The 14,079-nt window shown below is 39.6% G+C and overlaps 2 protein-coding genes across 4 annotated transcripts; both read right to left on the bottom strand.

The window, feature by feature from the left end:
- Positions 1–3,135: 3,135 nt before the first annotated feature.
- On the bottom strand, positions 3,136–4,636 carry LOC146680731 (uncharacterized). The gene is made up of 2 exons (XM_085447668.1): positions 3,218–4,636; positions 3,136–3,150 (listed from the first exon to the last, which is right to left on the bottom strand). Exons 1-2 carry the CDS (start codon positions 4,544–4,546, stop codon positions 3,136–3,138), a joined length of 1,344 nt encoding a protein of 447 aa, XP_085303794.1. The 5' UTR covers positions 4,547–4,636.
- Positions 4,637–6,314: 1,678 nt separating this feature from the next.
- LOC146680730 (uncharacterized) lies at positions 6,315–14,059 on the bottom strand. Of its 3 annotated transcripts, XM_085447582.1 has the most exons (10): positions 14,004–14,046; positions 13,273–13,310; positions 11,170–11,383; positions 9,077–9,199; positions 8,747–8,979; positions 8,530–8,667; positions 8,265–8,452; positions 7,643–7,722; positions 7,457–7,540; positions 6,315–6,779 (listed from the first exon to the last, which is right to left on the bottom strand). In XM_085447582.1, exons 3-10 carry the CDS (start codon positions 11,354–11,356, stop codon positions 6,634–6,636), a joined length of 1,179 nt encoding a protein of 392 aa, XP_085303708.1. In that variant the 5' UTR covers positions 11,357–11,383; positions 13,273–13,310; positions 14,004–14,046; the 3' UTR covers positions 6,315–6,633. The 3 variants fall into 3 exon arrangements, with proteins under 3 accessions (XP_085303708.1, XP_085303709.1, XP_085303706.1); XM_085447583.1 differs by lacking the exon at positions 13,273–13,310 and having other exon boundaries at positions 14,004–14,059; XM_085447580.1 differs by lacking the exons at positions 13,273–13,310; positions 14,004–14,046 and adding an exon at positions 11,942–12,227.
- Between the last annotated feature and the right edge of the window lie 20 nt (positions 14,060–14,079).

Below are 14,079 nucleotides of genomic sequence, written 5' to 3'. Positions count from 1 at the left end.
AAGACGAGAAGTAGAGGATAAAATAGCTGGTAGGATTTTGTAATTCTCTCACAATGGCATTCATTGTCAGGTCCCTTTTGACCTCTGGGTCATCTGCAGAAATTACACTGTACTCCACATCCAGTTTAGGCCATTCCTTTTCTGACTCATAGAGAAATTCTGGCCCTTTTATCCATCTCCTACATTTGAGGAGATCCCCAGCTCTCATACCTCTGGATGCGTCATCTGCAGGATTCTCCTTAGAAGAAACGTATCTCCACTGATTCACATCTGTTGCTTCCCGAATAACAGCAATTCTGTTTGCAACAAAAGTATTGAATCTTCTGGTTTCATTGGAGATGTATTTCAGTACTGTTGTGCTATCAGTCCAAAAAACTGATTTTTCCAACCTGACTTGCAGCTCCTTTTGCAGAAGCCTGTCCACCCGAACTGCAAGAACTGCAGCCGTCAATTCCAACCTGGGAATTGTAGTTTGCTTGAGAGGAGCAACTCTAGCCTTTCCCAGGATAAAAGCAACATGCGTGACGTTATTCTTTTCCAACTTTAAATATGACACCGTTCCATACCCATCTTGACTTGCATCAGAAAAATGATGAAGTTGTGCCCTATCTGGTCTTCCAAAGCAATTTGGTTTAATGCAACGTTCCACTTTAAACTTTGAAATCAGCTTGAGATCCTCCAGCCAATCACGCCACCGCTGGGAAAGAGAGTGGGGAATAACTTCATCCCACTTCAAATTTTGTCGGCAAAGCTCTTGTAGCAACAGTTTAGCTGGCATACTGAAGGGAGACAAGATTCCCAAAGGATCATACAGTGAGCTGACCACAGACAAAATGCCCCTTCTGGTTGTTGGACGGTCCTGCAGGGAGGTTCTGAACTGGAACTTGTCTGTTGCTATGCACCACTGTAAACCCAGTGCTCTCTCAACTGGAAGTTGATCTGTGTCCAAATCCAGATCCTTAATTTCCTTTGCTCTTCTTTCCTCTGGGATTGACATGAGCACTGTGCGACTGTTGCTGATCCATTTTGAAAGCTTAAATCCTCCTTTAGCGCAGATATCTGTCAGCCTCTTCACCATGTGCACTGCCTCCTCTTCTGAAGCAACAGATTTCAAACAATCATCCACATAAAAGTTTCTTTTGACTGTATCAACCACTTCAGCTGGAAACTGTTGTGCATTATCATCTGCAGTTCTCTGTAGAGCATAATTTGCACAACTTGGCGAAGATACAGCTCCAAACAAATGCACTTTTATCCTGCATTCCTGTGCAGACCTTGAAGTGTTGCCATGTTGCCACCACAGGAAACGGAGAAAGTTGACATGTTTTTCTGAGACGTGAACTTGGTGAAACATGGAATCAATGTCCGCCATTAATGCAACAGGCTCTTGTCTAAATCTGATCAGAACCCCAACCAGCGAGTTTGTGAGATCAGGTCCCTGTAGAAGCTGGCTGTTCAATGATGCTCCTTTATAAGTTGTTCCACAGTCAAATACAACTCTTAATTTGCCCTTTGTGGGATGATACACTCCATGATGAGGGATGTACCACACCTTTCCATCATCTTTGTGCAACTCATCTACAGGCACAAACTCGGCATATCCTCGTTCAAGCATGTTGTTTACACATTTAGTGTATTCATCCTTATAATGAGTATCCTTTTCAAATCTCCGTCTGAGACTCTGGAGACGCTGCTCCGCGACACAGAGGTTATTTGGCAAACTGGAACCTTCTCTCCTGAAAGGCAAATCAATGTGATAATGATTTCCAATAAGCTTTATTGAACTACTAACAATATCCATGAAACACAGATCCTCTCTAGACATTTCAGTCTGCTCCTCTGATGATCTTTCATTAAAATCATGATTGTACTGTTTAATCAACATGTCTTCAAGACGCTCAACAGAAATCCTATTGGCTGTTACAGCAGTGCAGTTGGTTTTATTTCCACTGTTACTTCCAGTGCGCAGGGGACCATTTATGACCCAGCCAACTTTTGTTTTTACAGCATAAGGTCCACCTCCCACACTGTTTATCACCTTCCATGGCTCCAAAACATTGGAAGCATCAGTGCCTATCAGTAGCTCCACATCTGCATTAACGTTGTACAGTTTAACAGGTTTAAGATGAGGCCACTGATCGATGTCGCTTTGCTGGGGAATATTAACTGTAGAAACTGGCATAGTCTTTTGAGTCAAAACATCTGGCAATGGCATGAAATCATTTGCTTCCAAACCAGACACTTCCAAACCAGACAGAACTTGTGTACTAACAATCTTATCTTGACTCATTGTTCTCAAAAAGATATTGGTCTTTTTACCTTTTACATTCAGCCTTTTTGCCAAAGTTTCTGTACAGAATGTACCTGAACTTCCAGGATCCAAAAACGCATAAGTTTGCACAATTTTATTACTCTTTTGGCTCTTAACTTGAACTGGAACTATAGAAAAAATTGCATCAACTTCATGACCAGCCCCAATATACCCACATGTCTGAGTAGTTGCAGTTGAAAAGTTGACATTAGAGTTTGTCCTCTGTTGAGTTTGTTCCGAAGACGCACCTGGATCCTTTCGCTCTATATGAAGAACCCCTGGGTGCCTTTGGTGACACACGTCGCAATCCAAACGACTCCTACAGTCTTTGCTTGTGTGACCAACTTTTAAACAACCAAAACAAATTCCCCTTTCCTTGATAAAAGTCAACTTATCCTGATGCATTTTAGCTTTAAACTGCTTACAATTCTCTAGTAAATGGTTGCTGTGTGAACAAAACAAACAACTATGCAGAACGGCGGAAGTTGTTCTGCTTCCAGTTGATTGAGCTTTGATTCCTGGCACTGTACTGACATTAGTGGCAAAACTACTTCCTTTTCTCCTTTGCTTGGTAGAACTTGAAGCTTTAAAGCTGCTTCCAGATTGTGAGTCTTGTATGTTGCCAAACACTGGATCTGATGCTACTTTTACCTGTTTTATTATAAAGGCAACCAGATCAGTGAACACTGCTCTGTAACCATTTTGTTCCTGCAGTTCATAGGCAACAACTCTCCATTTTTCCCTCAATTTGTATGGAAGCTTCATAACAACCAGTCTCATATTTGAGGGAAAATCCAACTCCTTCATATAAACAACTTGCTGCATTAGATTCGAACATCCTTGAAGAAAAAGAGAGAATGACTGTAGACCTTTCACATCCTCACTTTTAATAGGTACCCAACTCACAATCCTCTCCATATATGCAGAGGCAATTTTATTTTCGTTCCCAAAATGTTCTTCAAGAAGATCTTTGGCTGTGGAATAGCCCTGCTCAGGTGGTAAGTGCTGACAACTATGCACCAAATCCCTAGGCTGCCCCCTAGTGAACTGCTCTAAAAAATGCAAACAGTCGCTCCAGTTATCAGTTTTAGCTTCCACTCCATTTTCAAAGGCATTCATAAATGATCTGTACTGTAAAGGGTCTCCATCAAACACAGGGATGTTTCTGGCGGGGAGGACAGAAGATAAGTTTTGTTTTACAAGCAAAGTAGTGATGTCATTTTGTTTTTGCATAATATTTACAATCTCCTTCGTGCAATTCCCAGTCAAAGTAGGAGACTGAGGCTGTGTTTGCTGCGTCACTTGAGCTGAATCATCAACCTGATGTTGGGTTTGACTTTGTCTAGGTACGATTACTTGTGATTCAGATGCAGAATTTATACCAGAGTAATCTCTTGATGTTGGAACAAATGTATCGGCACAAGGATTTAAACTAGGCGCTTCTTGTACGTGCCCTCTTTCAAAATAAGAGTTCATTCCATCAGAATGCTCAGAGCTACAAACTGAATTTATTTTTAAGACACGAAGCTTTGCATTAGTGGCTGCCAGCTCTGTTTCCAAGGATAATGTCTCCTTTTCTTTTCTCAGTTTCTCCTTTTCTTTTCTCAGTTTTTCCTCTTGCGCTTCGATAGAATGTTTTTTCTTTAATGCAGCGAGTCGCTCCATGAGCGCTGCCTTGTCAGCCGCAGCTTTAATGCATGCGGAAGATGTTGATGAAATTCGACTTTGCTGTGACAAGGTTTTTGAAGGTGGTTTTACACTTGAGATATTAGAGACACTGTCTTCAGGTTTTATTTCATCCAAACTTTCAACAGCTTTATCATTGCGAACAGTATTGCTTTGTTCAGTATACGGCTCGCCCGCCTCCTGCAACCAAACCTTTACTTTGTCCATAAAAACAGAGAATGCTGTCACCTTCGACTGAAAATGTGCAACTTGCCTTTTCACTTCATCTTCTGGCAGTGGCAAACTTAAAAAGGATTCTTGCAAAGCGTTTGCATCTTGATAGCATTTAATAAACTTCCCAAATTCAGAAGACACTTCCTTAACGTTTTCATGTGAGGTCATTAAAGCAGAAATTTTCCCCATGTACTTAGATGCTTGCTTACACATTGAACTGCGCTTTTCTTGGCATGTCTTTATATACAAATCCAAACCTTTTGGCGTAAATTTAACGCTTCTTTTCTCTGCTTGCATCTCAGTGTCATCCTCTCGTTTACTCTTAATATCCGACATTTTTATTGTCCTCTTGGATTATTTCAAACTTTATAAAGATGCACAGCACACTGAGAATCCATAGCCTAAAGTACAAACATGACATCCATTTACCTGCCTTTTGCAGCGGACAAACATTTCCACAGAGGGCGTTGGCATGTTTCAATTGGCGATCCAATTTTGCACTAATTTAGTACGTCAAAACTCAGTTCATCAGTCTTTGTAGTGAAATAATGTCTTTAAACTCCAATAGCTTCACCGTTTTCCTTTACGGCTTAAACAATATTATCACTCACCAGCTTTGATGAACGAGTGACATGTTGATCCAGGCCTCAACATCAAATCCGTCTGGATTACTCACCAGACGATCCAATACCTTTTATTCGAGTTCGACGGTGATCCTTGAAATCCTTATATCCATTAATGAAGAATTATTCCTTTGTCCATGGGAAGGTTTTTTACTTTGTGTAGTGGCAATTCCTTTACTTTTGTAAGATCAAACGTCCCACAACTTAAAGTCCACAAGCCACTGCTGCACTGAGGTAATATTTCGTACGCAGGCAAAAGAAGTCCATTGTCCAAACCTTTTAGTTGAGAGTTTTGGTTTATTTATCCATTTGGCAAGCAATAACAAGATCCTTCCTACTGCTTCTCCTGCTCTGGTAAAAAACCATAGGCCCACCCCAATGCATGCTGGTCCTATACCAGTCTCTTTATTTATAGAAACAAAATGGCCCTACAGCTCTTACTGACTAATTTAACAAAATAACAACAAACAAAACAAATCATTTAAAACAAAATATTAACCGACAAATAAACCCCAAAATATAAATAAACTAACAAACTTTAACTAATTTCAAAATAATAAAAAATAAAGAACAAATAGCTCCAACATACAATATAGCATGTCCTGACTGCGGGGTTTTGGAAACAAATTAAAACGTACAGCTCTGTTATCACTTCCAGCATAAATGAAGACAGAAAACTAAACAGCAGTGACGTTTGTAGGGTTACTGAAGTTGGGCTAGCTGGTATATAATGATGTGCTACGTGACCGCTAGCAACACAGCTATGTTAGCATAATATAAACAAGCTAACTTTTTTCCCACTCGATAAAAGTTAACGTGAGTGTTCTCGGTGGTCAGGAACAAATGTAATCGCATGGCAGGATGCTGTAAAAGGACCAAACTTCAGCCAGGAGAACAACTGAGATAATCCATCCTCAATACGAGGTTAGTCATTCATGGGCTGGGCTGTAGTTACATCCTAAGGTTTTAAAAACTGAGCTTAAATAAATGATTAGCGGTAATAAAAGCCGAGGGAGGTCAACAGGGATCACTGACTGTTTTAGGAGCTTTTTGAGATCAAATAGAAGAAAATACAAAACATTAAACATGTTAACAACACAAAAGCCATATTTAAACGCAGACTACTTTAGACCCGGAAGTAGGATTCGTCGCGTCATCACTGAACAACCGGATAAAGAAATATTTTTGTAACGTGTTTATCTTTGCTGTAAAATTGGACATTCAGTGCATGTCTGCCTGGAGGCTGATGCTTGATTTTACCAAATATCTCCACTATGAACATCTTACATCGATATTATTTTTACATTTGATTTAAAGCATAAACCCATATCTAAGCCTGATATTAATTAATAAAACTGTTAACTATCAGTTATATTTACTTACTTTTCTTACTGAGGATAAAATTTTAAAAAGGTCCATAGAGTTATTATACAAGCCAGTACATATATTACATTCTTTTATTAAATCAAAAATCACACTCATTGAATCATTTAGTTTATTTTTTCCATGTGAGCAAAAACACATATTTTTTGATTTGATCATTTAAAGGCTGCAGGTGAAATGATGGCAAGGCAAATAATAAATATGTAACGTAAACAGTTCATTGCTACATTTCAAGTTCAAGTTTGCTCTTTTTTTCCCATAAAAATAAAACACATGTGATAAAGAGTTTATTCTTTAAAAATAAAAAGTTTGAATGTGGAGTCATCAAGTTTGTAAACAGGAAGCGGTGGAGTTTTTAAAGTTACAGTGCTGTGCGATTTCTGTTCCTCTTCTTTCCTCCAGGGGTCAATGATCTTCTTAAACAATGTCCTTCAGGATGTCAGGGATAAATTCCTGAGCATCTCTTAGGTCATCCTTCCACTCCTGTAGGATGCAATTTCCTGTGTGGGCGCCTCCGGCCCCCAGCAAGGCCCCGAGCGCCGCTCCACGGTTACAGTTCTCACCTGAAGTCAGAACCAAACAAAACGAAAATAAGAACAAACACAGCACTGATGTCATACATGCAAGTCATCAAGCAGACCATGAAATTAAAAAATGAAATTATTAAAAGTCAAAATTAGCCCATCGCTCAGCTATCAGCAGGAGGTTTCTACTGAGTTAGTCTGACTGACACCGAGTGTGATGGAAGGATAGACTTTTGTTAACAGCTTGTATGGACACTGCTTTTATATTAATGAAAGAGAAATAATAATAATAATAATAATAGTATAAAGACTCACAGAAACCACATACTGCACTAATTACTTTTCAGTTTTTTATTTAGATTTGTATATTTATAGACTTTAATTCGCTAAAAACAAAAGTTTGAATGTGGACTCATCAAGTTTGCAAACAGGAAGCAGTGGAGTTTTTGATCCTCTTTTAAGTTGCAATACATTGCTGTTTCATACCTACATAAAGACTCTGAATAATTTAATTAATATTAATATTCTATTCATTTTTTTTATATAGCACTCATCACAGGATAAAAACACAAAGTGTTTCACAGTAATATAAAAACAGAAATACATAAAAAAACCAAACACTTGTTGTGTGGCTTCTGCTTGACCGCATAAGCCACACCTGGGCAAAGATTTAACCAACAGGAGCCTGAGTGCAAACCAGCATGTTTAAATTTTACCTCCACAGTTGGTGTTTGCCAGGATTCCTCCTTTGGGGTCATCATGAAACTCGTGGGCCAGGTAGAACAGGCTGGACAGAGCACCTGTTTGTGCAACACAAGCAGGAAAGACAAGCATCTAAAAACAATGATCTTAAGTTTTACCAGCCAGTGAGGTAAAAGAAAGGTTATTGGTCGGATTCTGACCTTTGTTGTAGCAGGCCATACCAAGGTAGTTCACAGCGCTCTGATGGACCTTCAGTCTCTCCTCAGAGGACACAGAAAACCTAAAAAACATTACGGATAACCTTTTACACACAGACGCTGCTTCCTAACCAAGCATTTAGTCTAAAGGAAGTCTGCAGAAAGTGTTGGACAGCTAATAAAAAAGGGCTTTTTACTGTAGACTTTTGTTGTGAATGAACTGCAGGAAGTGTGATTATGAGTGTCATAAAGAATACACTTGTTGTAGGCTTTTAATGTGAACGCCTGCACAGGAAGCATTACTTAATTCTCAACATTTTAGCAAATCCTGAAATACAGGAAAAATGTTAAAGTACTCCTTTAAAGCTGTTCCGGGTCTCAAAGAGCTCAAATCCCTGTTTATTCTGAAAGACTTTTACTTCTAAATGCATACAGGAAGCGGTCTCTGGCAGCCAACCTAAAATTCTAATAAATATTTTAATAAGAAATTGTCAAAAACCAAATGCTGCTCAGATGCTTCAAAGTAAAAGTTTTCCAGGGGCCAAAAGAAAGTACCGAGTGGTTAGACTCAACTCTTATTCTGAAACATCTAAAGGAAGTGTTAGATATGTTTACAAAATCTCACTTGGCCGCCTTGCGACTGAAGCTCTGGCAGGCGTCCCAGGCATCCAGTCTCCTCAGAGCTTGCTCAGCCTGCTCACGGACACTGGCTCCGCCCAGTACCGCGTGCAGTGCCCGGCTGTAGATCGTCACGTACTCGGGCACGTTGGGGTGAGGATGGGTGAGCTTTACGAACTCCACCGCTGCTGAAACCTGAGGACAGAGTAGGTTAAAGGTCACATGTTGCTATCTGAGACTGTTTCTTATGTTGTTGATTTGTGTTCGCTTACGGCTCGCTCCTCATTGGCTGAGGCAGACAGAAGGATGAAAGGAAGGATCATGGGAAGGCAGCCAATGGCATCTAGCTGGCAGTCAGGGAACGGAGAGCTCGTTTTCATCCCGGAGCGTTCCTCTGCAAACTTCAGAACCTGGAAAACAGCAAGTAAATTGGTGAAACACTCCAGATGTGGCATGTTACAGCATAGGGGTCAACTGCTTCTGTCCTACTTCATGTGGCGAGGTCGGTTTGCTCTCCTGCCAGTCAGCAAAGAATGAGCGGTGGAAGGATTCAGCGTAGGTGTCCTTGTGTGAACCGGGTGTGGTCAGGAAGTGGACGTAGTCTGACAGAACAGCAGCTCGAGCATCCGGCTGAGAGACGTCCACAAAACCTCTGGAGACAAGTGTCCGAGCCACTCGAAGGGAGCAGAGGATGTTCAGCGTGTTGTCACCTGCCTGAAGACCTTGAAGACCACAGAGAAAGAACATGGACACAACAAAAATAGAAACAAACAACAAAACGAAGGAAAAACAGTGAACTGTAGTATAGGGCGGCAGTACCTCGGTGATAGTGGATCGATCCACTTGAGGAGTTCCACAACTCCAGCTTATCATGGAGAATGACGCTGCCGACCACATTGGCTCGCTTCGCACCAGAAGACCAGTTGGTGCGACCACTGCCAGCTGCAAAATGACAGAGAGGTTAAAAACAGCAGGATTAATCAGGATGGAGCTCCTCAAGGCTGTGTCCTTGGTCCTCTTCTGTTTGTCTGTCTCAACACCGGTTCATCCGATCTTCTTCATATTTGGGAGGTGTATTTCTAGGGATTTGAGTTGAGTGCCAAATCTGAGTTCATTTGGATGAGCAGTTCTCATCTTCAGGTTCAGAGTTCTTTTAAAAGTATTTTTCCCACACTGATGCTTTGCCAGCATCAGTAGGAGGGAGGTTTCTGCTTTTTTAGTTTAAACTAGAGATGGACCGATCCCATATTATGTATCGGTCTGATACTGACCTAAATTACTGGATCGGATATTGGAGAGAAATAAAAAATGTAATCCGATCCATTAATTATCACAAAAGCACTTCACAAAACTTGCGACATGGCGTAACTCAGCTCATAACTTTAGCACGTCGGAGCAGTGTGCGTCACGTGATAGAGTGGCTGTGGCATGTGAGACCTGTCGGTGGTCTGGCTGAGCATTTGGAGCCTCGTTACCAAATCGGTATTTTATCTCTGAGAAAGTTATCCCAGAGGAGTAAAGCAAGTGTGTAAGTTCATCTCTGAATGTTTGTAAAGCATTCCCACGATAAGCTTAACAACCGATATATGGAGCGACTGCCTCTTCTTCTCTCCCTCCCTCTCCTGTTGCTACTTCAATCATGAAACTGATCAATGATCAGCTGATCGGTTTTTCTGTCGCAAGTCCCGTTTCTCCAGTTTGTTTGTTCGCCCACTTTGCACCAGAAAGAGGAAACCAGTGGATAAACAACAGCAGCACATTTAAGCTTGATAAGCTGTTGTTAGAATTTACTTTCTACACCAGCATCCTTTTTTACGTAGCTGACAGCTGGTAACTGTGCAGGGGCGGGTCTAGCAAAGTTTTGCCAGGGGGCCAAGTAGGGCATTAACAGGTAAAGGGGGGCACAAAGAAATACTTTTCTTTCTTATTCTCATGTCTAGCTTTTAATAAATAATTATCTGAATCTTACAATTAAAGTTTTCATATGACGTAAAATGTATAGAAATCCACTATTGTATATAGTAACTATTAACTCTAATTTACCCCTGCTAAGCTATAGTACCTTTTCCTTTGGGAAGATACCATCTGTGCAGTCTGCACATCTTTCTGTTGAAGAAAGTTGTTGAATCTATTTAAATATTGTAGAAAAATAATTTATTTCTATGCATTTGTTTTACACGTTCATTGAATTAAAGCAGATTACGCTGATTAAGCATCATTAGGCAGAGGGTGGGGGGTGGTTTCCTATTAGTTTTGCTAGGAGTTTGGAACCCTATTAGTTAGGTTGTTTAATATTTCTGCTACGTACTGTTTAGAATACGAGAATAGGGAGGATGGTGTAGGTTTAAGTAAATTAGATTGATCAGTATTGCTGAACTATGAAATGTTTTGGCTGTAGTGCATATAACAGAATAGCTTTAGTGTTTTGTTTTTTAAAACAAATGCAGCAGGATATTTAAAAAAAAACAGTTTTGTTGATTTTGTTGATAAAATGAACTACATCGGATTCATATCGGCAGATACACATCGACAGATAAGAAACACATGGACCAGTTACTGGGTAAAAAATGTACCAAAAATATTTTTACATTTCTTTTACTATACTACATATTTTTAGATTAACTTAAGTGTAATAAAGATTATGTTATATAATATAAACATGCTAATTGGAAAATAGCATAATAAAAAAATCTGCCTTAAATTCATTTTCACTGGCAACCCATTTTTATTTATAAATGTAACATCTTTTTAGGATATTCTTTTATTTAACTTCTACATTTAAACCAACACTCAGACTGTAAACTCAGCAATTTTTTTCATAGACGTATAGAGTTAGACTTCTTGCAGGAGTCTCCCCCTGCTGGTCATTACAAACAATGCAGGTCAAAAGCACCTCTCCAATGACTTCTTACCTGTGTTGGAGAGGGTGAGGATACTGGACGGGTGACGCTCAGGAGGCGAGTTGAAGCCTGATATCCAGCCACCGAAGTCCCTCCTGATGTCGTTGATGTCATAGTACCAGTGGACCGGCATAGACATGGAGTCTGCTGCACACATCGCCCAGAATGCTTCGCTCACTGACCGCCGCATCGCAGACATCTTGGCTCAGGGGAGATGACCTGTGACCTTAATGTGAGGAGAGTTTACAGTCAGTGTACAGATATCTTATGGACAACAGAAAACAACAGTAAACGAAACAACATGAACTCAACATGTACAACAAAAACAAGCCAAAAGAAATTCAGTAATACTAATAATAACAAGCAAAATTCCCAAATGTTAAACAAAATCTAATAATTAAACAGTAAACTAATAAATAGATTATTTACTTCTGTTAAAAAAAACAGCTGCTGTGGTTAGTTGATCAATCCTTCATTCAAATTTACATTTAAAGATTTCTTAAATAAACGATTAATAAATAATTTTCTGGACATTTACAAAGACTCGAACATTTCAGGATAAAAACTGTTTAAAAAAATGTTTTCTTTCCCATTAATCTCCCTCCAGTGATTGCTCAGTGTGAGCTGACATCAATGCGTTACACTCAGCTTCCAGATGAAGCTTTATACACCTGTCCTTACCTGTCGAGTCATCACCCTCAGACACGGATTATTTTTAATCAGGCTGAACGCATTAAACATGATGTTGTGTTAAAGTGGATCAGTAAAGACTGAAGCTGCTCACCTCTGCGCTCTTTGCTCCAATTGATTCTCACGCTGAACTTGCATAAGTTGTTATCACATCGTTACAAAACTGAACAGGAAGTGTGGGACAGCAGCGGCAGATATAAAATAAATAAATAAATCAAATATTTATTTTAAAACAGCTCCAATTAGCCTGCGTTTATCCTGACACCTCAAATAAAACTGACGGGTTTTATAAAAATGTCCTTTTGGACGATTTGGGATTTGTTTATATTGACATTTTATAACTGCTTGCTCAGTACGGAGGCCGGTGGAGGTCAATACATAAAAACCGCTCTACGTATCTGCTGCCCTGAATTAGGACTTGCAGGCAGTCTGAAAACAGGCAAAAGCCCGGTAAATACATGTGTAGTCTGATCACTAACCCCGTAAAAACCTAAAATTTGATTTATTGAACTATTACATCATGACTTTATCAGAAGAACCAACACAGAAGTTTAAAAACGCCTAGGACAAACCATTTACAAATACCTCCTGGCACTTATCTGGGCTGTTAATGACAGGCATTGTCTAAAATAACTTATCAGTCGAATCTGATGGAAATAGCTCAAGGGTTTGTTGATTTTTTTTTATCCAAAATAACGCTTTAAAGTATTTTCCCATCTGCAAATCTGCTGTTCCTGAATTCTAACAGGTTATATTCAGGGCTGTCTGTCTCTGATAACAGCATGAGTGTTTATATATGTTTAATATTTAATTTCTATGTCATTCTACATTTGGAGAACAATTTGGGCTTGATTTTTTTAAATAAATAAACAGCTTGTTTGATTTTTTTTAATGTATGCAATAAAAACAAATAATACACCATCAAACAATTAGATCGGTTCTCCTCGAGAATGAAAGGTACTTTATAAGATATGTTATTACTGGGGCCACCCTGTTACCAATATTCCTAAAGCTGAAAAAGCAGGTTTTAAACATATTGTTTGAACTGCTAAATGAGGGTGACCATCTTTAACTTAATGTTCAAGGATGTAATAAAGTGTTACAAAGGCAACAGATAAAGCCTTGTGCACAGTCAGCAAAGACTGGAAAAATACAAAATATATGAAAGAGGACTGACCTCTGGTCCACCCATGGTGCTTTCACGTGACTCAATTGTGTCACTTCCCCTTTGTTTTGTATGTTTTGTGTGTGTGTGTGTGTGTGTGTGTGTGTGTGTGTGTGTGTGTGTGTGTGTGTGTGTGTGTGTGTGTGTGTGTGTGTGTGTGTTTCCCAGAATCAATGGGTTGGGGTTGCATGGGACTCTGAAATAAAAGAAACGTGTGAACAAAATCAGTTCAAGCTAGTGGATTTACAACTTTTCTTTACCTGCTACATCTGGCACTTGCAGTTTGGTTGTCAGGAAGCTGGAACAAGCGAAAAATTTCATTTTTGTGGGCTTTTCAGGAGCTGTTTTATTTAAATAATACAACAGCTCAGTTTACATTTTGTCCCAGTGCAGGTGTGATCTACACAGCAGATGTACAGCATGTTTTAGTATTTTGTGCATGGATTATTGTCAGGTTCATGGGTAGGATCTATGTGTAGATTGTAATTGCAGAATGGAGCTTCTGTTGCTGCTTTGCAGGTATATGAGAGTCTTTTGCGGCAGTGCAAATGTAACTAGTTTTACCACTCTGAGTATTTAGTGACTGAAATCATGTACTTTTGTAAGTATACAAGGACCACTGCTAACATGCTAATAATGGCTGTTATAGTCACATATTCATGTGCTCTGTGTGTTTATATGTGAGTGACCTTCTGTCTGCTGTTACTTAAACTTAAATAACGTCTACATAAGGGCTTTCGAAATTCCTGCCAGACATAAAACAGGGAGCTGAAACCCTGAAGTCTTAGTACGGTGGCCGATAGCTCAAAAACTTTAAACGGTTAAGACAGGAGTGTTTATACTGCGTGATGCCAGGGTTGTGTGGTCTTGTTGAACTATAAATACCTCTTGCAATGCTTTAAGAAGTGTTAACAGAAGGTTCAATGTATTGTCTGCTGTTAGTCACAGTCGTTACGACGGACTAGCCGCTTACATGAATGAATAAACCTACTGGGTTCACATGGAGCTGGCTGGTGTTCGGGTTTAATTTGAACTGCTGCTTTTGACTTATTTGGTAGTCAAACTGC

The sequence above is a fragment of the Copadichromis virginalis genome, linkage group LG23 (genome assembly GCF_057382275.1).
Source record: "Copadichromis virginalis isolate Kocher_CV1m ecotype Utaka linkage group LG23, C_Virginalis_male_GT1.1, whole genome shotgun sequence".
NCBI lineage: Eukaryota > Metazoa > Chordata > Actinopteri > Cichliformes > Cichlidae > Copadichromis > Copadichromis virginalis.
This window is presented reverse-complemented; position numbering and strand designations above follow the sequence as displayed.

Bases quoted from the DNA above. Each gene is read 5' to 3' on its own strand.
- LOC146680731 (XM_085447668.1), bottom strand. From the start codon at position 4,546: ATGTCGGATATTAAGAGTAAACGAGAGGATGACACTGAGATGCAAGCA.
- LOC146680730 (XM_085447583.1), bottom strand. From the start codon at position 11,356: ATGTCTGCGATGCGGCGGTCAGTGAGCGAAGCATTCTGGGCGATGTGT. The intron at 9,200-11,169 runs GTAAGAAGTCAT...GTCATTTTGCAG, and splicing joins CCTCACCCTCTCCAACACAG to CTGGCAGTGGTCGCACCAAC. The intron at 8,980-9,076 runs GTACTGCCGCCC...GTGGTCTTCAAG, and splicing joins ATCGATCCACTATCACCGAG to GTCTTCAGGCAGGTGACAAC.